General features: G+C 40.6%; 1 protein-coding gene across 1 annotated transcript in view; it reads left to right on the forward strand.

Annotated features, from left to right (window-relative positions):
* esyt2b (extended synaptotagmin-like protein 2b) overlaps positions 1-24,934 on the forward strand; it is a 55,910-nt gene that overhangs the window by 17,037 nt on the left and 13,939 nt on the right. The window contains exons 6-17 of the mRNA XM_062994509.1: positions 1,084-1,173; positions 1,305-1,360; positions 4,680-4,800; positions 5,472-5,648; positions 5,742-5,824; positions 11,750-11,798; positions 13,016-13,105; positions 15,794-15,874; positions 16,722-16,781; positions 19,144-19,218; positions 19,307-19,393; positions 21,131-21,280. Coding sequence (XP_062850579.1) covers positions 1,084-1,173; positions 1,305-1,360; positions 4,680-4,800; positions 5,472-5,648; positions 5,742-5,824; positions 11,750-11,798; positions 13,016-13,105; positions 15,794-15,874; positions 16,722-16,781; positions 19,144-19,218; positions 19,307-19,393; positions 21,131-21,280 — 1,119 coding nt within the window. The remainder of the gene's footprint in view (positions 1-1,083; positions 1,174-1,304; positions 1,361-4,679; positions 4,801-5,471; positions 5,649-5,741; positions 5,825-11,749; positions 11,799-13,015; positions 13,106-15,793; positions 15,875-16,721; positions 16,782-19,143; positions 19,219-19,306; positions 19,394-21,130; positions 21,281-24,934) is intronic.

Genomic DNA, 24,934 nt, shown 5'->3' on the forward strand with positions numbered 1-24,934 from the left:
AGGGTGTGTGTGTGTGTGTGTGTGTAAGGGTGTGTGTGTGTGTGTGTAAGGGTGTGTGTGTGGGTGTGTAAGGGTGTGTGTGTGTGTATTTATAGTCGGGCACGTATGCGCTTTTGCTATGAATGAACGTACGTACACACATGAGCATGTAACCCATGCAATGTAGCTCGACGTTTCCAGATAAAAAACAAATTTGTAATACTGGAATTTCCATAAAAGATGGGACAGCAAGGAAAATGTCTATAAAAATATACAGCAATGATTTGCACTTTTTTGGCCTGCATTTAATCAAGACTAATTTGCTACTGTAATTAAAGCCACCTGGGCTGAGTAGAACAGAAAACCGTTGTTACTTAACCCAGTCCGCCACTGCATGAAGAAATGTGTCCTTAAACTCTAATACACAAAGAGACAGTGTGTGTGTGTGTGTGTGTGTGTGTGTGTGTGTGTGTGTGTGTGTGTGTGTGTGTGTGACAATGTGTGCAATGTAGCTCAATGTTTCCAAACAAAAACAAGGCAAATTTGTACTACAGGAATTTCCAAAAAAAGATGGGACAGCGAGGTAAATGTACAGCAATGATTTGCACTTGTTTGGCCTGCATTTAATCAAGACTAATTTGCTAATGTGATAAATAAAGCCACCTGGGCTGAGTAGAACTTCAGAAAACCGTTGTTACTTAACCCAGTCTACCACTGCATGAAGAAATGCAACCTAAAACTCTAATACACAAAGAGACAGTGTGTGTGTGTGTGTGTGTGTGTGTGAGAGAGAGAGAGAGAGACATGTAACGTGTGTAATGTAGCTCAACTTTTCCAGAAATTTCCAAAAAAGATGGGACAGTTGGGAAAATGCTAATGAAAATGGACAGCAATTATTCGCACTGTAGTTTAATCAGAGACACTGGGTCAGAAAAACACAGCCAAGTCTGGTATATTGAGAACCAGATCCGCCGTGGCCACGCCTAAATACAAGAGCAGCCGAAACTGTACTGATAATCTTTGATGTTTTTTGTGTATATAACTGAGAAACCATCATTCTTTATGTGTGTGTGTGTGTGTGTGTGTGTGTGTGTGTGTGTGTAGCTCCACGGCGTGTTGCGGGTGGTGCTGGAGCCTCTGATGGGGGAGATGCCGCTGGTCGGTGCACTGTCCCTCTTTTTCCTTAAGAAACCGGTAAGTCTTTGACCTGTATGGAAAATACAACCAGGAGCCGCTCTATCCTGGTCAGGGCCCGTGGTGCGTCCGGCACTGACTGGAAACTTCAGGAGCGATTTAGAAAACGGAGCTTGTGCTTTGTGTTTCAGCTCATGGACGTCGGCTGGACCGGCCTCAGCAACATTCTGGACATTCCTGGTCTGAGGTGAGTCGCCATCGTACGTCTGTAGCGTCGAGGAACCAGATTTCATAGTGAATTAACACACACTTACATGCTCAGAAATGTTGGGACAGGGACTAATTCAGCTCTTTTACCATCTGCTGTGCATAATATTGTAAATAGATCCAGAGAATCCAGAGAAATCTGACTAAAGATGACCTTTAAGCCCTCTGATGGAACCGTCATGCTACTGTGATCAATATAGCCACATGTGCTGAGTAGAGCTTCAGAAAACCCTTGTTACATAACACAGTCCACCGCTGCATGAAGAAATGCAACCTGAAACGGTGCAGCCTGGATCTGGAATGAACCGGAACATCAACATCAGTGCCCAGCCTTACATATACAATCTTTTGACTGAATGGGCACAAATTCCCACAGACATGAGAAGCATTTCCAGGTCACTCTGTTTTAATACTGTGTGTGTTTATGAAATAGGACGTCCGGCAAGCTCATGGTCAGGTGTCCGAATACTTCTGGCACAGGAATCAGCAGAGAGTCATGTGACACGTGTCGAGTTTCTATGTATGAATTCATCTCTCCTCGGCCAGCGAGAACCGAACCTGACTCATCCTGGATGATGGCGTGATGGTGGATCTGTGGCCTACATAGTGAACACGCTGCGGTTTGGGACGCATCCCCTGTGAACTGATTGTGGTTAGGTGACCTACTTAGTGAACAGGATGTGTGGTTTCAGCTTCTCATTCTGTATCTACAGAGAGCAGATCTTCTTCACTAGGACTGATTCTGGTCCTACAGAGAGCAGATCTTCTTCACTAGGACTGATTATGGTCCTATAGAGACCAGATCTTCTTCACTAGGACTAAGTCTGTACCTACAGAGACCAGATCTTCTTCACTAGGACTGATCCTGGTCCTACAGAGACCAGATCTTCTTCACTAGGACTGATTCTGGTCCTACAGAGACCAGATCTTCTTCACTAGGACTGATTCTGGTCCTACAGAGACCAGATCTTCTTCACTAGGACTGATTCTGGTCCTACAGAGAGCAGATCTTCTTCACTAGGACTGATTCTGGTCCTACAGAGACCATATCTTCCTCACTAGGACTAATTCTGGTCCTACAGAGACCAGATCTTCTTCACTAGGACTGATTCTGGTCTTACAGAGACCAGATTTTCTTCACTAGGACTGATCCTGGTCCTACAGAGACCAGATCTTCTTCACTAGGACTGATTCTGGTCCTACAGAGACCAGATCTTTTTTACTAGGACTAATTCTTGTTTTACAGAGACCAGATCTTCTTCACTAGGACTGATTCTGGTCCTACAGAGACCCCATCTTTTTCACTAGGACTAATTCTTGTCCTACAGAGACCAGATCTTCTTCTCTAAGACTAGAAGTGCTGACTGGAACGTTCCTCAGGCATGGATGAATTATGTTCTTAGGATCGTGTTCCTGACAGGTGTGGACAGATTCGGGACATCCTCCTGCCCTCGCTTTGTGCCACTGTACACCATGTGGTGTTCCTGTAGGAATCAGAAGAGGAACAGCTGATGTGGGGACAGTTGACGTAAAAATCTGAGTAAGCAAGATCAGTGAGTGAAGGATCGAAATGTAAGGCGACGCCTTTGAGGAGCAGGACGTCCCTGTCCACGTGTTTCCTTTTCACAGCTTTGGAAATGGCATTCCTCATCTTTTGACTGAATGGGCACAAATTCCCACACACAGAGAAGCTTCTCAGAGGAGCATCTGTTGTTCTAGCTGACGTCACGGAACCTCAGCGTGAAGCGGTACCCATTTCGGGAAGCACTGCTATGTACATACACGTAATACACAGTCATGTGCAGGGTATAGAGTTTCTCTACTGTGTGTGTGTGTGTGTGTGTGTGTGTGTGTGTGTGTGTGTGTGTGTAAATGTTTGGCAAGCAATGAAGGGGGTGAGGAGAGAGCCAATGTGACCTCTGTACTCCATTACTGACAGATTTATTTCACTATCTACACCTTTTTAATTCTCCCTCGCTCTCTTTCTGTGTGTGGTGCATGCTGGGAGTTTGGTTGGAAGCATTTGTTTCTTGCTTGTGCTTCTCTACATTTACATTTGGGTTAAGGGCCTTGCTCAGGGCAGAGATATTCACAAGTCACAAAATACGAGTTCGAGTCAGGTCACGAATCAATATAATAAACACAAAACATATATTGGAAATGTAGTGTAGAAATAAAGAAATAATCTGTAAGTTCAGATAAAAACAACAACAGATTAGCGAGTGTATTTAACCGTTTTACTTCGTGTCTTTACTTTCCTCCTCATTGTGTAAATGAATGTAATTTCTGTAACAAGAAGGTTCCAGTTAAAAGCTTCAACTGATACGTTTTGTTTTCATTACAGAACAAAAGCGCTCGATAAATCACGGCACAGCGGCCAAAATCCCAAACACAGCAAAAACAATCATAACCGCTGCTTACCTGAGCTTCTGTTCTTCCAGATGCTATTACATTTACAAGCGTGTGTCCCATTAGGAACAGAATCCGTTATTTTGTAAATGTGCTTATAATTAAAAACCTCCAAACTTTTCCCGATTGTAAAGTAAAACACGAAGTCGTTAGAAAGCCGATCGAGCGTTTCATTACCACGTCATCTGTGTGACGCAAACTGAATAAATGCAAATAACAGCATTTCTTACTAACAATTACAATCAGAAGCTCTGATTGGTTCAGAAAGCGGTACTTACAACCATTAGCGCCGATTCTGTAGGAGCGTTCCATTCACCCCAGGTGTTACTGTGAAGTGCACTACGTAGGGTATTCCACCATTTTAAGTGTCCAAAGGTATCCAAAGGTAACAAACATTTTTAAATGCAGTTTATCCTGGTCTGGTTTTACCTCAGGAAGGCAGGAAACCCTGGACTGGGCGCCAATCCATCTCAGGGCTTCATCCACCATCCCCAATCATGCCTGTCTAGACGCCCAGCCAGCCCACAGTTGCTCTAGTCGTAACCCTAGATTTGAACCCAGATCTGAGGTGGTGAACTAGCATATTAGATGCTACACCACCCTAGCACCCTTCAAATAAATCAAAAAACAATTTCTGAAGCCATGAAGCTAGCTAGCTCGTCGTGTAGTGTGGGAATGGCACATCTCCAGGGTCCTGCTGACCTGGGTTTAATCCTCATTAGGTGTTAATGATCAGTGCAGAGTTCTGCAGGTTCCAGCCACATCAACCAGAAGTCAGGAAGGTCCAAATGAAAGGAAATATCTGTGTATCGTGGTATTCCGACGACCCGATATATTGTTCCACCTGTACGTGCTGACGAGGTTTTGCGTTTGTGTTCTTCTGTTGGTAGTGGGTTCTCAGACAGTCTGATTCAGGACGTCATCTCCAGCTACTTGGTGCTGCCCAACAGAATCACCATACCACTAGTGGGCGATGTAGAGCTGGAGAAGCTCCGATTCCCCATGCCTAAGGTACACGCACATAGACTTACCTCATAATGTTGATGTATTTTACTCATTAAGCAACTCAACCATGTTGCCAAAAGTATGTGGACACCTGATTGTGAGCTTTTTGTATTAACATGGTCTTCCCTGTTTACTCTTTACCCTCTGCTTGTCTTTTCAAAAGATTTGGGACTGTATCTGAGGAAAAGTTGTGCCTGTTCAGTCAGTAAAGCCGTTCTAAGGTCAAGTACTGCTGGAACTTCCCGTTCATCCCCAAGGTGCTGAATGGGGTAGAGGTCAGGACTGTGTTTTTAGGGTTAGCCATTACTTTTGGGTCAGAATTGTCTGACACTCTAGCCAATCTCAGTCAGGATCTCAAGCTTTTGAGTTCCAATCCTGGGCAGTTCTTTCGACCTGACTGGGCGCCCATACAGGCAGAATTGGAATAAGTAGAATCCTTTGCCACTGTACATTTACCCACTGCTCCAACAGTGACTCCTACTGTCTGACCAAAGCACCGACATGAGCAGTGTATGAATCCTAGGAGAGGTGCATAGACCCCCTGAACCTCTGAAGGCGAGGTGTGTGCTAGCCCTTCCCGCTAGCCTTGGTGTTTTATTGCCAAAAGTATGTACACCCCCTTCCCATTTCTGAGAGACTGAAATGATGACGCCTTGTGTGTGTGTGTGTTCTGCTAGGGTGTGTTACGAGTCCATTTCCTGGAAGCGCAGGATCTCGAGGGGAAAGATAAGTTCCTAGGAGGGCTGATCAAGGGGAAATCGGACCCGTACGGGGTCATGCTGGTCGCCAATCAGCTCTTTCAGACCAAAACCATCAAGGAGTGCCTAAATCCAAAGTGGGACGAAGTGTTTGAGGTCAGTGGACCTGATATAAATCGACTAAAGCAGATGTTTTGGTTGTACTTGTATCTGAACTGTGTGTGTGTGTGTGTGTGTTTGTGCGTGCAGGCGACTGTGTATGAATATTCAGGACAGCACGTGGAGATCGAGCTCTTCGATGAAGACCCAGATAAAGACGACTTCTTGGGCAGGTAATTTCAGGCTCGTGGATTGAAGCAGCTCGACTTTCTTGTCTAACATCAGTGTCTAACCCTTCAGGAGGAGTGGAGGCTGTTATCACCACAAGAAGGGGGTGGGATACAATTCTATATTAATGCGCATGGGTTTGGAACAGGATGCCTAACAGGCTCCTGGTCGGGTGTCTGCAGTAAGAATCAGAAGAAGCTCCTCTGTTTTTATACTCGGGTGGTGCAGCAGTGTAACACGCTAGCTCACCACCACGGAGGGTTCAAGGTCTTAAGTTCTAGTCTCAACGGTGCTGCAGGCCTAGTGAGGGGGGTGGGTGATTATTAATATTATTATTGTTGTTGTTATTATTATTACTCTGATGATGATGATGATCATTTAATTATGGTTTATAATATTCCTTAATGTTATTATTATTGCTGTATTACATCATTATTGTTAATGTTATTATCAATATTATTAATAATATTTTATTACTGATATATTTAACATTATTATTAATATTATATTATTGATATAGTTAATATTATTATTATTAATCCTATTGTTATTATGGTGATTAAAATTATTGTATTTCTATTTAGGGCTGTCGCGCTAACCGCAATTTTGAAATATCGCGGTATAGACCAGCCAACCGCAGGGCGTGCCAAGCAACCGCATCACCACGATATTCACATTTTTTCTTTCTTCCATCTCTTTTTTTTTTTTTTTTTTATTGTTGCAGGGTCCATCTTGTTTTTTACGCTTACATTCGGGCGTAATAAATGTTAAATAAATTCATAATGAAAATGAGCTAAGAGCGACATTTTCCCGCAACCTGTTCGCATCCGTTGCTGCTGAGTGTCAGGCTTTGTGTTTAAAAATGTAAACAATCGCAACATGAATTATAGGCAAGTTTATTAATGATTAAATTGAGTTCACACTCAATAAAATACTTGTAATTTAGACTATATTCAAATAGCCTTGGTGTACTGAAACACTTAATGACGGTTAATATGGCATTGCAGCCTGCAAATATTCTCTTGCTGGTTTGCTGGAATGATTTAAATGTATTTTTTCGTTGAATAAAATGTATTGAAACGAATAATAACTTAAAATGTAGTACATATTGTTATGTTAATTATACCTAATAAATAGATGGTTAATAGTGGTGCGAGTACAGTACACGTGTATTAGTGTAACGAGCACCATCAGAGAGACTGTTAGTGCCGCCGGGAACATCGCTACCCCACTCAGATCCTCTCTAAACCACATCAGGTGAACATGTTGGTTCTTCTAGCTAGGGCTGTCGCGCTAACCGCAATTTTGAAATATCGCGGTATAGACCAGCCAACCGCAGGGCATGCCAAGCAACCGCCACACCGCGATATTCACGTTTTTTTCAATCGGGCATAATAAATGTTAAATAAATTCATAATGAAAAAGAGCTAAGTGCGTCATTTTCCTGCAAACTGTTCACATGCGTTGCTGCTGAGTGTCAGGCTTTGTGTTTTAAGATGGAAACACTAGACGGTTTTCCATCCACCAACTTTTTGCGAAATTTGAAAACTGCGCATTAAAACACCTGGATGGAAAAGCTAAAAATTCGAAAAACGACCCAAATATCGCAAAAAAAAGTTTTCACGCTTGAACGAGGTGGAAAAGTTAGAATATCGCATCGCCGAAATGCGAAAAAAGGGGATGGAAACGGGTTTTGCGAATAAACGATGACGTTTCAAGCTCTAAGTCACACACACACGCATATATATACAGTGTATCACAAAAGTGAGTACACCCCTCACATTTCTGCAGATATTTAAGTATATCTTTTCATGGGACAACACTGACAAAATGACACTTTGACACAATGAAAAGTAGTCTGTGTGCAGCTTATATAACAGTGTAAATTTATTCTTCCCTCAAAATAACTCAATATACAGCCATTAATGTCTAAACCACCAGCAACAAAAGTGAGTACACCCCTAAGAGACTACACCCCTAAATGTCCAAATTGAGCACTGCTTGTCATTTTCCCTCCAAAATGTCATGTGATTTGTTAGTGTTACTAGGTCTCAGGTGTGCATAGGGAGCAGGTGTGTTCAATTTAGTAGTACAGCTCTCACACTCTCTCATACTGGTCACTGAAAGTTCCAACATGGCACCTCATGGCAAAGAACTCTCTGAGGATCTTAAAAGACGAATTGTTGCGCTACATGAAGATGGCCAAGGCTACAAGAAGATTGCCAACACCCTGAAACTGAGCTGCAGCACAGTGGCCAAGATCATCCAGCGTTTTAAAAGAGCAGGGTCCACTCAGAACAGACCTCGCGTTGGTCGTCCAAAGAAGCTGAGTGCACATGCTCAGCGTCACATCCAGCTGCTGTCTTTGAAAGATAGGCGCAGGAGTGCTGTCAGCATTGCTGCAGAGATTGAAAAGGTGGGGGGTCAGCCTGTCAGTGCTCAGACCATACGCCGCACACTACATCAAATTGGTCTGCATGGCTGTCACCCCAGAAGGAAGCCTCTTCTGAAGTCTCTACACAAGAAAGCCCGCAAACAGTTTGCTGAAGACATAACAACAAAGGACATGGATTACTGGAACCATGTCCTATGGTCTGATGAGACCAAGATTAATTTGTTTGGTTCAGATGGTCTCAAGCATGTGTGGCGGCAATCAGGTGAGGAGTACAAAGATAAGTGTGTCATGCCTACAGTCAAGCATGGTGGTGGGAATGCCATGGTCTGGGGCTGCATGGGTGCAGCAGGTGTTGGGGAGTTACATTTAATTGAGGGACACATGAACTCCAATATGTACTGTGAAATACTGAAGCAGAGCATGATCCCCTCCCTCCGGAAACTGGGTCGCAGGGCAGTGTTCCAGCATGATAATGACCCCAAACACACCTCTAAGACGACCACTGCTTTATTGAAGAGGCTGAGGGTAAAGGTGATGGACTGGCCAAGCATGTCTCCAGACCTAAACCCAATAGAACATCTTTGGGGCATCCTCAAGCGGAAGGTGGAGGAGCGCAAAGTCTCGAATATCCGCCAGCTCCGTGATGTCGTCATGGAGGAGTGGAAAAGCATTCCAGTGGCAACCTGTGAAGCTCTGGTAAACTCCATGCCCAGGAGAGTTAAGGCAGTTCTGGGAAATAATGGTGGCCACACAAAATATTGACACTTCAGGAACTTTCACTTAGGGGTGTACTCACTTTTGTTGCTGGTGGTTTAGACATTAATGGCTGTATATTGAGTTATTTTGAGGGAAGAATAAATTTACACTGTTATATAAGCTGCACACAGACTACTTTTCATTGTGTCAAAGTGTCATTTTGTCAGTGTTGTCCCATGAAAAGATATACTTAAATATCTGCAGAAATGTGAGGGGTGTACTCACTTTTGTGATACACTGTATATATATTTTAAAACTGAATCACTGTCAACGTGTGTAGTGTACCTGAAAAGGTGTGATGTTTTAATAACTGCTGCGTTATGTGCGCTGCTGAGAAAGCCAACACATACATCACGAATCAACAACTGGTCATCCACAAGTGCCTGCAAAACAATCAATGGCCATCCCTTCTATGTACATAGCCCCTGTACCCGACTGCTGGAGGGAGGATTGGAATGTGTGTACCATCCAGTGCAGCGTACACCTGTGGTATATGATGCGCTGCGTAATTACGCGGTGCTATTTCTTCTGCCTCCTGCGCATTTGGTAATACGACGTAATGTTTAATTGGTTTTGATGTTATTGCTTGGCATACAGCGTATACACTATGGTGAACTGTTGTTACGCTCACGCCGAACGTCTCGCCCACTACTACTTGTATAAGGCAATAGCAATCCTCTTTTCAGTTGGCACGGGTGGCCGGTGACTGTAAACTTTTGGCTCTACAGATGACCCGATCATAGCTCATCAAAGGCTGATTTTGACATTCTGAAATTCTTGATCCAAAGCTCGTTTGAAAAATGGTTCTGCACGATGTGCTCCAAAAATTGTTTAGTGCGTTTTACGTTCCCAGATGCGAGGTGAACGTCGCCGTGGCACGGAGATTTGAGCCCACATTAGACGGGCCATTGCTCGTTCTGCCCGACGTCTCTCACGTCATGTAAAGGTTTTTTCACATAACTGTAGTTGATGGAACGCAACATTTTCCGCTTTTTTTTCTGCCGATATTTCATAAATGCGCAAAATGTTTGGATGGAAACGGTTAATGGCAACAGGAATTACAGGCAAGTTTATTAATGATCAAATTGAGTTCACACTCAATAAAATACTTGTAATTTAGACTATATTCAAACCTTAAAAAAGCCTTGGCGAACTAAAACACTTAATGACGGTTAATATGGCATTGCAGCCTGCAAATATTCTCTTGCTGGCTTGCTGAAATGATTTAAATGTATTTCGTTGAATAAAAATGTATTGAAACGAATAATAACTTAAAATGTAGTATTATTTTATATATTATATTGTTATGTTAATTATACCTACTAAATAGATGGTTAATAGTGACGCGACAACCAGGCTAGATTTGCTTTGATCTGTAAAGTCGCATGCAGGATCAGTACACGTGTGAATTAGTGTAACATCGGTAACGCCGGGAACATCACTACCCCACTCAGATCCTCTCTAAACCACATCAGATGAACATGTTGGTTCTTCTAGCGCGCATGATAACGCAGGTTTAAACTCTTACAGACTTTATTCTTTATTCTATTTTTTTACCATATTTTGATTAGATGTGCATTTAAAATATTTAGCCTAAACACTTTTTTTTCGTTTCACAGTGTATATCTAGCCTAGGCTAGAAGCTTAATTTAAACCTTTTTTTAATAGAGAAAAGACGCACATCCCTGCTCTGTTCTGTATTTAACATTAAACACGCATTTCATTGGTCTTAAAGCCGTCTCATCTTTGTCATTATAAAGCAATAATATACAGAATCATAACCTAACAATAAAGCTTGTTTATATAGCTCTAAAATCCAGATCAATTAAGTAATTTTCAAAAACAAAAAAAAAATGGCGATATCACCGCATACCACGATATTGAGACAGTCTGAATATCGCAAGGGGAAATTCTTTCACCACGACAGCCCTATTTCTATTATTATTAATAATAATATTGCTAATAATATATATATATATATACTGTATGTATGTATGTATGTATATATATATATATATATATATATATATATATATATATATATTACCATAAAAATGAAATAATAATTATTTTTCTTATTATCATTATTATTAATGTTGTTATAAAATAGTCATTATTATTATAAATATAAATTATATATATTAAATATATGAAATTATTATATTGATTAAGTTATTTATTATAATAATTATTAATTCATATAAATCATTTATATTTATAATATAATATTATATATTATAATTGCTTAATATTTATTAAAATATTATATTATAAATGAAATTATTTTACCATTATTATTATTATTATTATTATCATTATTATTAATAATATTATATTACTGATATATATATTGGGGCAGCACGGTGGCTCAGTGGGTAGCTCTGTCGCAGCGGGGTGCTCCGGGTCCTTTCTCTGCGGAGTTTGCATGTTCTCCCTGTGTCTGCGTGTCCTCCGGAAGCTCCGGTTTCCTCCCACAGTCCAAAAACAGGGTCCAGGGTGTTACTGTGTGCCTTGCACCCATTAAAAAGCTGGGATAGGCTCCATCACCCCCTTGACCCTAATTGGATAAACAGTTAAAAAAAAGAATGAATGAATGAATGAATAATTATTATTATAATTATTCATTATTATAAATAATTTATAATATTATATAATATTATAATTACTTACCATTTATTATATTACATTATAAATTATATTATGTTTTACCAATAATATTAATATTATTATTATTATAAATGTTATTATAATTATTAATATTATATTTGTTTTTTTTTAGTCTGATGATCGACCTGAGCGAGCTTTACAAGGAGCAGAAAGTTGATGAGGTAACCAAACTTCCTGCTCCACTTCCTGTCTTCCAAAATATAAAATAAACACACAATTAAAACGATAGATTTAGTCATTCATTGTCTGTTTTACCACCGTGTTATCCTGGTCAGAATCTGATTCAATGGGCGAAAGGCAGGAAACACCCTGAACAGGTCACCAGTTTATCACAGAGCAAACACACACACACACACACACATACACATACACACACACACACACACACACACACACATACACACACACACACAGGGTGCATTTTAAATGAACTGAAGCTCTGTAATGGTCTTTAAGGGAGTTCAGTTAGGAGAGCAGTACAGTAATTAATCCTGCTGGAGATACAGTTTCTCCTTGTCTGGTTTAGTCAGAAAATCTTTATTTATTTCTTTATTTTATTGATGTTAAGGTGATAAAATGCTGATTTATTAACCGCTTTAATACGACCACTGAAGCTGAGATCCGAGTCCATTAGTTTGCTGAGGTTACGAGCTCGTTCTGTTGATGTGAGGTCTCTCGAGGGGGCGATTACTTTTTCACATGGTGATCGTAATAAAGGTTTAAATTAAATCTTTATCTTTAATAAATAGAGTCATGATTTAAAAGCAGTTTTTATCTTCTATTAAAATTAGCTGGGAGATCTAAAACATCAAAAGTGACAAATGAGCAAATTCAGAAGAAGTCAGGGGGGGGGGGGGAACTATGTGCTTCCAGCTTCACTGTATGTTTCAGCATGACCATGAAGGTCCATGATCCGTGAAGACAGGGTTTGAAACTCCTACACAGAGCCCTGAACACACGACCCCACTGAACACAGAAGGTCCCGGGTTCGATTCCCAGGTGGAGCGGTCTTGGTTCTTTCTGTGTGGATTCAACATGTTCTCCTCGTGTCCGTGCTCCGGTTTCCTCCCACAGTCCAAAGACGTGAAGTCAGGTTAACTGGAAATACTGAAGTGTATGTGTGTGTGTGTTTGTTCTGTGATGGACTGGTGACTTGTCTGGGGTGTTTCCTACCTTTTAACCAGTGAATTGCACCCACTGCAACCCTGACCAGGATAAATCTGTTAAAATAGAAGTTTTTTTTCCCTCTGTATCCTGTCAGTTATGGAGGTTTTGTATCTTATTTAGCTGTAACTCACACATTAGGTGTCCATATACTTTTGCCATAAGGGGTTTCCTTACAGATTCTGTGTGTGTGTGTGTGTGTGTGTGTGTGTAGTGGTTTGACCTTGAGGAAGCCTCTAGTGGGAAGCTGCATCTGCAACTGGAGTGGCTTTCACTGCAATCAAACACTGATCAGCTACAGCAGGTACACACACACACACACACAATTACACACACACACACACACACACACAGTTACACACACACAAACACACACAGTTACACACACAAACACACACAGTTACACACACATTTACTGAAGCACACACACACACACATACACACACACATTTACAAAAGCACACACAAACACACACAAATACACACACATTTACAAACACACACACACAAATACACACACACACAAATACACCTACATACAGTGTATCACAAAAGTAAGTACACCCCTCACATTTCTGCAGATATTTAAGTATATCTTTTCATGAGACAACACTGACAAAATGACACTTTGACACAATGAAAAGTAGTCTGTGTGCAGCTTATATAACAGTGTAAATTTATTCTTCCCTCAAAATAACTCAATATACAGCCATTAATGTCTAAACCACCGGCAACAAAAGTGAGTACACCCCTTAGTGAAAGTTCCTGAAGTGTCAATATTTTGTGTGGCCACCATTATTTCCCAGAACTGCCTTAACTCTCCTGGGCATGGAGTTTACCAGAGCTTCACAGGTTGCCACTGGAATGCTTTTCCACTCCTCCATGACGACATCACGGAGCTGGCGGATATTCGAGACTTTGCGCTCCTCCACCTTCCGCTTGAGGATGCCCCAAAGATGTTCTATTGGGTTTAGGTCTGGAGACATGCTTGGCCAGTCCATCACCTTTACCCTCAGCCTCTTCAATAAAGCAGTGGTCATCTTAGAGGTGTGTTTGGGGTCATTATCATGCTGGAACACTGCCCTGCGACCTAGTTTCCGGAGGGAGGGGATCATGCTCTGCTTCAGTATTTCACAGTACATATTGGAGTTCATGCGTCCCTCAATGAAATGTAACTCCCCAACACCTGCTGCACTCATGCAGCCCCAGACCATGGCATTCCCACCACCATGCTTGACTGTAGGCATGACACACTTATCTTTGTACTCCTCACCTGATTGCCGCCACACATGCTTGAGACCATCTGAACCAAACAAATTAATCTTGGTCTCATCAGACCATAGGACATGGTTCCAGTAATCCATGTCCTTTGTTGACATGTCTTCAGCAAACTGTTTGCGGGCTTTCTTGTGTAGAGACTTCAGAAGAGGCTTCCTTCTGGGGTGACAGCCATGCAGACCAATTTGATGTAGTGTGCGGCGTATGGTCTGAGCACTGACAGGCTGACCCCCCACCTTTTCAATCTCTGCAGCAATGCTGACAGCACTCCTGCGCCTATCTTTCAAAGACAGCAGTTGGATGTGACGCTGAGCACGTGCACTCAGCTTCTTTGGACGACCAACGCGAGGTCTGTTCTGAGTGGACCCTGCTCTTTTAAAACGCTGGATGATCTTGGCCACTGTGCTGCAGCTCAGTTTCAGGGTGTAGGCAATCTTTTTGTAGCCTTGGCCATCTTCATGTAGCGCAACAATTCGTCTTTTAAGATCCTCAGGGAGTTCTTTGCCATGAGGTGCCATGTTGGAACTTTCAGTGACCAGTATGAGAGAGTGTGAGAGCTGTACTACTAAATTGAACACACCTGTTCCCTATGCACACCTGAGACCTAGTAACACTAACGAGTCACATGACATTTTGGAGGGAAAATGACAAGCAGTGCTCAATTTGGACATTTAGGGGTGTAGTCTCTTAGGGGTGTACTCACTTTTGTTGCCAGTGGTTTAGACATTAATGGCTGTATATTGAGTTATTTTGAGGGAAGAATAAATTTACACTGTTATATAAGCTGCACACAGACTACTTTTCATTGTGTCAAAGTGTCATTTTGTCAGTGTTGTCCCATGAAAAGATATACTTAAATATCTGCAGAAATGTGAGGGGTGTACTCACTTTTGTGATACACTGTACATACACACACACACATTTACAAAAGCACACACACACACACACACATACACACACACACACACAGTTACACACACAAATACACACAAACACACACAGTTACACACACATTTACTGAAGCACACACACATACACACACAAACACACACAGTTACACACACATTTACTGAAGCACACACACATACACACACATACACACACACATTTACAAAAGCACACACAAACACACACACATACATACACACACATTTACAAATACACACACACACAAATACACACACATACATACACACACACATTTACAAATACACACACACACAAATACACACACATACATACACACACACATTTACAAAAGCACACACACACACACACAAATACACACACATTTACAAATACACACACACACACAAATACACACAAATCCCTGTTCCAGCATGACTGTTCCTCTGTTTTATAAAGACATGAAGAAATACTTGGTTTTAGGAAACTCCTGCACTTCAGTTCTGGGATGAACTGGAACATCGACTGAGCAACACCAGTGCCCAGCTATACAAATGTTGCCATCATGTGACTAAATGGACACAAATTCCCACAGACATACTTCATAGTTTAGTGAGAAGCTTCTCTGAAGAGCGGCTGTTGTTCTAGCTGAAAAGATCACACAGAGGATCACTCTGTTTTAATAGCTTTTGTTTTGAAATGGGACGCCCAGCAAGCTCATGGTCAGGTGTCCAAATACTTTTGACCCTATAAGTGTATATCAGTCTGTCCCTCTCTGTTCCTAATATTCTGTCTCTCCTTCTCTCAGGCGTTGTGGAACATCAGGACTAACGACAGTTTGGCTTCGGCTCTGTTGGTCGTGTACCTGGATTCTGCTCGAAACCTTCCGGTAAACACACACACACACACACAAATACACACACACGCATACATACACACACACACACACACAAATACACACATATACACACACAAATACACACATATACACACACAAATACACACACACAAATACACACACACACACACACAAATACACACACACATACACACAAAACACACACACATTTACAATAGTGCACACACACATACACAAATACACACACATACACAAATGCACACGCATATACACACATTTCCAAAAGTACATACACACATACACACACACACATACACACACATACATTTACAATAGTGCACACACACATCTACAAAAGCACACACATTCACAAATACACACATATTTACAAAAGCAAGCACACACACACAAAACGCACACACACACACACACACATACAAAAGCACACACACACATTTACAAAAGCACACACACACACACACAGACAAATGTACACACATATACACACACACAAATGTACACACACATACACATATTCACACACACATTTACAAAAGCACATGCACACACATATACACACACACATTTATAAAAACACACACGAATACACAAATGCACACACACAGTTACAAATTGCAGGAACCCTTTTAGGAGGAAACACAGGTAGAGGAGTGGGGGGGGGGGGGGGGGGGGGGTTCGGTTTCATTCCACCACCTGAGGATGGTGCAGAGTAAAACCTTGATGCTTGTCTTCCTTGAGTTCAGAGGGCTTAATCAAAATAAACCAGACTCCTTTTTGAGGGTACGAGGTACAGGACAGGGTTTGATCAACTCTTTAAGGTCGTTTTTTATGGTAATGCTGCTTTGTTTTCTTCAAGTCTGAGCAGCTCGAGTTTAACTCCAGCGCTCCCAAACTTCTGTACAGAGGCTTACTGAAGGTACCGTCGTCCCTAAAGTGTCTTTCACCCGCCGTTCTGCCTTTACAGCGCCTTCTTCATTCACTCGTCATTACTGGTGCATCAGTTCTGGATCTCACATGTTCATACGTGTTCGGTTAGACGTTTTTTAGTTTTGTTTTTAGTGTCGTTTATGGCTGGTTGTTACACTAAAGTATTGGACAAAAGTGTTTGGACACCTGATCATGAGCTTGTTGGATAACCTGAAAATCACAGCAATGGGAATCACAATCCACTTAAGACCTGAGTGTGTCTGTGGGAATTTGTGACCATTCCGTCAGTAGATTCAGTGAGGTCAGGCACTGGTGTTGGAAGAGAGGAGAAGATCTGCCTTACAATCCGAGTTTAATACATTCCAAAAGTGATGAGTGAGGTTAAGTGTTTGCTTTGTGCTCAGAGGTGTATTTCGTTCTGAAGAATAAAAGAAAGGGGACTTCCTTTTGCCACACTGTTACTACAATGTTAAAAGCATATCATTTACCTTATAGCATTTTTATACACCTGTTAGCAATAGATGTGGCAAAAACAACTAAATTCAATTCAATCATTAGGCCGGGTGTCCACATACTTTTGGCCATATTGTGCAGCTCGATAGGTTAGCATGTCACTCATCTCCATGACTGTTATTACTGTTCACATTGTTTACATTATTGTAGTTACACATATGCACTGTCTGTCTTCTATTCCTTTTTATATTTATTTATTGCCCTCCTGACATCCCCCCCATACATGAGTTCCATGAGACCATCTGTCCAAAAACTGAAGCTGAAGCAGAGGTGGACCATACAGCATCACAACGACCCAAAACATTCCAGTAAATCCACCAAGGAATGAATAAAAAAATAAATAAATAGAGAAATAGAGAGTTCTGGAATGGCCAAGTTAAAGTCCGGTTCTTAATCCTATTGAGATGCTGTGGGGTGATTTGAAATGAGCTGTGCATGCAAGAAACCCCTCAAACCTCACACAGCTGAAATAATTCTGCATGGAGGAGTGGTAAAAACTTCCTCCCAGTCGATGTCAGAGAGGGTAGATGGTTATAGGAAATGTCTAATTGAGGTTATTTCAGCCAAAGGGAGAAATACCAGCTATTAGGGCGTAGGGTGTCCTAACTTTCTCCTCATAATCAATTTCCATTTCTGTTCATTACATTTTACACCTCGTGTTTAAAAGTAATTTTTTCAGGTTGTTTTTGTTTAGTTATATAAGCTCCGTCTCTCAGTACTGTTCAAAAAGGGGGTGTCCTAAATTTTTCACATGACTGTATATATATATATATATATATATATATATATATATATATATACAGTGTATCACAAAAGTGAGTACACCCCTCACATTTCTGCAGATATTTAAGTATATCTTTTCATGGGACAACACTGACACAATGACACTTTGACACAATGAAAAGTAGTCTGTGTGCAGCTTATATAACAGTGTAAATTTATTCTTCCCTCAAAATAACTCAATATACAGCCATTAATGTCTAAACCACCGGCAACAAAAGTGAGTACACCCCTTAGGGAAAGTTCCTGAAGTGTCAATATTTTGTGTGGCCACCATTATTTTCCAGAACTGCCTTAACTCTCCTGGGCATGGAGTTTACCAGAGCTTCACAGGTTGCCACTGGAATACTTTTCCACTCCTCCATGACGACATCACGGAGCTGGCGGATATTAGAGACTTTGCGCTCCTCCACCTTCCGCTTGAGGATGCCCCAAAGATGTTCTATTGGGTTTAGGTCTGGAGATATGCTTGGCCAGTCCATCACCTTTACCCTCAGCCTCTTCAATAAAGCAGTGGTCGTCTTAGAGGTGTGTTTGGGGTCATTATCATGCTGGAACACTGACCTGCGACCCAGTTTCCGGAGGGAGGGGATCATGCTCTGCTTCAGTATTTCACAGTACATATTGGAGTTCATGTGTCCCTCAATGAAATGTAACTCCCCAACACCTGCTGCACTCATGCAGCCCCAGACCATGGCATTCCCACCACCATGCTTGACTGTAGGCATGACACACTTATCTTTTATCATTCGTCACGTGTTTCGCGAATTTCGGTTCGTAATCCGAAATTTGTTTGTATGTTAAGTTGAAACAGATAGTTTGTGACCCAAAATGTTCGTATGGTATGTATATATATGACAAATATAGGATATCTTATCTTAAATATAATTTTTTACATACCTGTTAGCAATTGATGTGGCTGAAACAACTAAATTCAGTGGCTAGGAGGAGTGTCCACATACATTTGGCCATGTACTCAAGTTAAAATCAGATACCATGAGGCTCTGAATGAGTGTGAATTAATGAGTGTCGTTAATAAATTTGTAATTTTTTTTTAGTCTGGGAAGAAGGTGAACAGCGATCCGAACCCGTACGTTCAGCTAACGGTCGGACAGAAGACGCAGGAGAGTAAAGTAAGAACAATCAAAATCACGCTTCTCAGCATATTTTAAATGTAAACGTTTTAAATCTGGACGTTTCTCCTGATCTGGGTGTTTTCAGGTACGTTATAAGACCTGTGAGCCGCTGTGGGACGAGGCTTTTTCATTTCTGGTTCATAACCCACACACTCAGGAACTGCACCTGGAGGTACGTTCTTCTCTATCTGTATCACCCTGATAACTCACGAATTATCATCAGTGTCCGGCGCCACAAACGCTCTTTTAGATAAATGGGCACAAACTCCCACAGGCACACTCTAAAATCTTATTAAAAGCCATTCCTGGGGAGTGGAGGCTGTGATAGCTGCGAAGAAAGCAGTATATAAAGCCAGAAATGTGGTGTGATGATTCTCATGTGATGTTATAAGCTTAAACCTAGTCGCACGTACATGATTAAGGTAGAACAATACACACAGATTCCCACAGGCGCAATCCAAAATCTTATTGAAAAGCCTTCCCTGGGGAGTGGAGACTGTGATAGCTGAGAAGAAAGCAGTATATAAAGCCAGAAATGTGGGGTGATGATTCTCATGTGATGTTAGAAGCTTGAACCCAGCCGCACGTACATAATTAAGGTAGAACAATACACACAGATTCCCACAGGCGCAATCCAAAATCTTATTGAAAAGCCTTCCCTGGGGAGTGGAGACTGTGATAGCTGAGAAGAAAGCAGTATATAAAGCCAGAAATGTGGGGTGATGATTCTCATGTGATGTTAGAAGCTTGAACCCAGCCGCACGTACATAATTAAGGTAGAACAATACACACAGATTCCCACAGGCACAATCCAAAATCTTATTGAAAAGCCTTCCCTGGGGAGTGGAGACTGTGATAGCTGAGAAGAAAGCAGTATATAAAGCCAGAAATGTGGGGTGATGATTCTCATGTGATGTTAGAAGCTTGAACCCAGCCGCACGTACATAATTAAGGTAGAACAATACACACAGATTCCCACAGGCACAATCCAAAATCTTATTAAAAAGCCTTTCCTGGGGAGTGGAGACTGTGATAGCTGAGAAGAAAGCAGTATATAAAGCCAGAAATGTGGGGTGATGATTCTCATGTGATGTTAGAAGCTTGAACCCAGCCGCACGTCCATAATTAAGGTAGAACAATACACACAGATTCCCACAGGCACAATCCAAAATCTTATTAAAAAGCCTTTCCTGGGGAGTGGAGGCTATGATAGCTGCGAAGAAAAACCATCTCCATATTAGTGCTTACAGTTTTAGAAAAAGATCACAGTCAGATGTCCACATACTTTTGAGCATATGAACCTGAGTTCATTGGCCTACCATATTGAGACACTGTGTGGGTATACGGTTACTGACTGTAGCCCATTTCTACCCCAAATACAAACAGAAATGAACCCTCAAATCCCCCTTTACTCACCCCATGGCTTTTGGATGGTGGATGCTTTCTGTCCACTTGAGCACTATGTGTTCTTAAAAAATCCCAACAACACTGCTGCACCTGCTACACAACACGTTTCCCTGTAGCTGAGCTACATTCAGTAATTGTATACCCATATAATACGTCTATGTAGTAGGCGTGGCTCACAGAAAATACCACTAACTGTGAATGTATGTGTCTCAGGCACAACAGTTGCTAACAGGTGTAATAAATCAGTCATATAAAGGAAATAATGTGCGTCCAACCTTGCAGCAACAGTTTAGGGAAGGTCCTTTCCTGTTCCAGCATGAGAAAGACTTCGTAGTCCTGACCTCAGTCAGTCCTGACAAACTAAACAGCCATACAAATACAGCCATGCAAGCTCACGGTCAAGTGTCCAAATACTTCTGGCCGTATAGCGTAGCTGATGAAGTGCGGCCTCGATGATGTACGTCCGCCTCGGCTTTACTTGCATTATGTAATTCTTCTATAGGTAAAGGATGCCAAGAACAAGGGGATTCTGGGTAACGTGCAGGTGGCCCTGGCAAGACTGTTGGCAAGCGAGGACCTGACGCTGACGCAGCAGTTTCATCTGAAGAACTCCGGTCCAAACAGTTCACTCAAACTCAAGCTGGTTCTCAGAGTGAGTGTGAGATTTTAAATGTAATGATTATATCTGGTAACGAGTCCAGTGGTGAGAAAAATAAATCCACCCCCAACCACCCACCCCACCCTCAGTCACACTGGATGATTTTAGATCATTAAACCACAAAAATTCCATTCGAGTGAAAGAAAATGCAAGTGGCGCGAGTTCGAATCTCAGCTCTGCTACCGGTCGGCTGGGCGCCCACTAGCAGGCATGATCGGCAGTGCCTACAGCAGAAAAAATTGGCCACTAGTCTGCTGGGTGTCAGGCGAACATACCCTCTTTGGGATGCCAGTGGGGTCTCCAGCAGCAGAAGACTAACTGGCTACGCTAATCTGGGAGAAAAAGGAGAATACACCGATCAGCCATAACATTAAAACCCCCTCCTTGTTTCTACACACTGTCCATTTTATCAGCTCCACTTACCATATAGAAGCACTTTGTAGTTCTACAATTACTGACTGTAGTCCATCTGTTTCTCTACATGCTTTGTTAGCCCCCTTTCATGCTGTTCTTCAATGGTCAGGACCACCACAGAGCAGGTATTATTTGGGTGGTGGATGATTCTCAGCACTGCAGTGACACTGACATGGTGGTGGTGTGTTAGTGTGTGTTGTGCTGGTATGAGTGGATCAGACACAGCAGCGCTGCTGGAGTTTTTAAACACCGTGTCCACTCACTGTCCACTCTATTAGACACTCCTACCTAGTTGGTCCCAGTGGTGTATAAAGTACCGGAAGTCTATACTTGAGTAAAAGTACAAGTATCTTACCAGAAATTTACTTTGATAGAAGTAAAAGTCACCTTTTAGAATATTACTTGAGTAAAAGTCTAAAAGTATCTGATGTTTAATGTACTTAAGTATCAAAAGTAATTTGATATTAAATGTACTTAAGTATTAAAAGTAGAAGTAAAAGTAAATGCTGTTAGTATAAATGGAAGCGGTCATTTTAAATATAAAGATTGTTCTTTTAAGCCTGTAAACCACCTTAACAATTAACCTGTTTTCTTCCTTTCATCTGAACATGATTTGTGCCAATTCATGATCATAATCAACTGTTGACATTACCTGTTTGAAATCATGACATTATTTAGTTGTTTTTTTTAACTTATTACTAGCCCTAAATGTTCCTGTTTCAACGTTTTTAGAATGTGAGTCGATGTAAATGTAAGAAACACTGCATCTATTTTATTAGCATTTTCTATACTGTCCCATTTTTTTATTTGGGTAGTATATTTCAATAACAAAAAAATAATTTTGGCATAAATAATTTAAAGCAAAACTCAGGAGAGTTTAACAAAACGTGTGGCACTTTTATCCCTTTAATGATCTGTTCAACCATTATTTGAAATAAAAATATTTTAGTAAAATAAGCTGTATTTAAATAATCTTTTTTGGGCTGTATCTACTCCCTGATTGGCATGTGTTAAACTAAAAAATATTGGTATTCTTACTTTAAGAAAACACCATTTCTAACTTGAAGCCAACAGCTGAAAAATCATTAATAATAAGCTGGATAAGTTGAGTTCTTGTTGAGATGATTAAAGGGTTAAAGATGTGCTGCATGTTCCTCAGCACCATGAATCTCTCCTCTGCCGGTGTTCTGTCGATTTGTCCTACCCTATCGAAACTTCCTACCGTAGCGCAGATTTATAGATCTATCTGTCGATTTGTCCTACCCTATCGAAACTTCCTACCGTAGCGCAGATTTATAGATCTATCTGTCGATTTGTCCTACCCTATCGAAATGTATTCCTGTAGTAAATATTTAAGTTTTATCGATCTGTTCTTATTAAAATTATGTCTATCATATTATAAATTATAGGTATCTTATTATAACTAGTGGTAGCACATCTCGATAGGTATGTATCTTATTATAAACAATAGGTAGGACATCTCGATAGCTCTATATCTTATTATAAACAATAGGTAGGACATCTCGATAGGTATGTATCTTATTATAAACAATAGGTAGGACATCTCGATAGCTCTATATCTTATTATAAACAATAGGTAGGACATCTCGATAGGTATGTATCTTATTATAAACAATAGGTAGGACATCTCGATAGGTATGTATCTTATTATAAACTATAGGTAGCACATCTCGATAGCTCTATATCTTATTATAAACTATAGGTAGCACATCTCGATAGGTATGTATCTTATTATAAACAATAGGTAGGACATCTCGATAGGTATGTATCTTATTATAAACAATAGGTAGGACATCTCGATAGGTATGTATCTTATTATAAACAATAGGTAGCACATCTCGATAGGTATGTATCTTATTATAAACTATAGGTAGCACATCTCGATAGGTCTATATCTTATTATAAACAATAGGTAGGACATCTCGATAGGTATGTATCTTATTATAAACTATAGGTAGCACATCTCGATAGGTATGTATCTTATTATAAACAATAGGTAGGACATCTCGATAGGTATGTATCTTATTATAAACAATAGGTAGGACATCTCGATAGGTATGTATCTTATTATAAACAATAGGTAGGACATCTCGATAGCTCTATATCTTATTATAAACAATAGGTAGGACATCTCGATAGGTATGTATCTTATTATAAACTATAGGTAGCACATCTCGATAGGTATGTATATTATTATAAACAATAGACAGCGCATCTCGATAGATCTATGTCTTATTATAAATAGTGTTAGCACATCTCGATGGGCTTATATTTTATTACAAATGATAGGTAGCACACTTGATTTATTGACCTGTCTCTCAGACATTTATCTTAATTTTTAATTTATTTATTAGGATTTTAACATCATGGTTACATTCATGACAGGGCAGGTAGTTACTCATTACACAAGATTTATTAGTTCACACATTTAATATCAAACACAGTCAGAGACAGTTTTGTATCTTCAATTTACCTCACTTGCATGTCTTTGGACTGTGGGAGAAAACTAGAGCACCCGGAAAAAAAACCCCACATACACATGGGGAGAACATGCAAACTTCTCACAGAAAGAATCCACCTGTAAATGGAGCCCAGGACCTTCTTGCTGTGAATCAACAAAGCTACCCACTGAGCCACTATACAGCCCATACATCTCAAATAATTGTGTAATTTTTAAACTAGTTTATTAACAACAACACATCCTGAGTCTCTGGTGGATGTGTCTACATTTTTTACATATGTATTTTGGGTGTGATTTGTTATATTCTGCACATTAAAATGTACCCATCTACTGTCACACTGCACCTGAGTAAAACAGGTAACAATGCTGTACAAATCAGTAAATAATGTTCACAATAACTTTTTAATAATAAAGGTAAAATTAGATAAAATATATCTGTATATCTGTATAATATAGCTGCTCTAAATATCTATCATTTCAATCATGCTCTTGTCAGCTCTGTCTTGCAGCATGGAGCAACTTATGCAGTAATCCTCTGCATTGTCTTAAATCACCACTCAGCCCTGCTGTCATGAAGTTCACTTGGCTTTATAATTCCTATTAATTAATGGAGACAGTGGCAAAATCTGGTTTAGCAAAATTCTAACTAGTTTAAAATATTCAATAACAATATTACCTCCAGCTATTTATACATGCATATGAACTTGAGTTCATCCTGAAAAACTTATCATGTATAAGCACTCTGTAGTTCT

Source organism: Trichomycterus rosablanca, chromosome 4, assembly GCF_030014385.1.
Source record: "Trichomycterus rosablanca isolate fTriRos1 chromosome 4, fTriRos1.hap1, whole genome shotgun sequence".
NCBI lineage: Eukaryota > Metazoa > Chordata > Actinopteri > Siluriformes > Trichomycteridae > Trichomycterus > Trichomycterus rosablanca.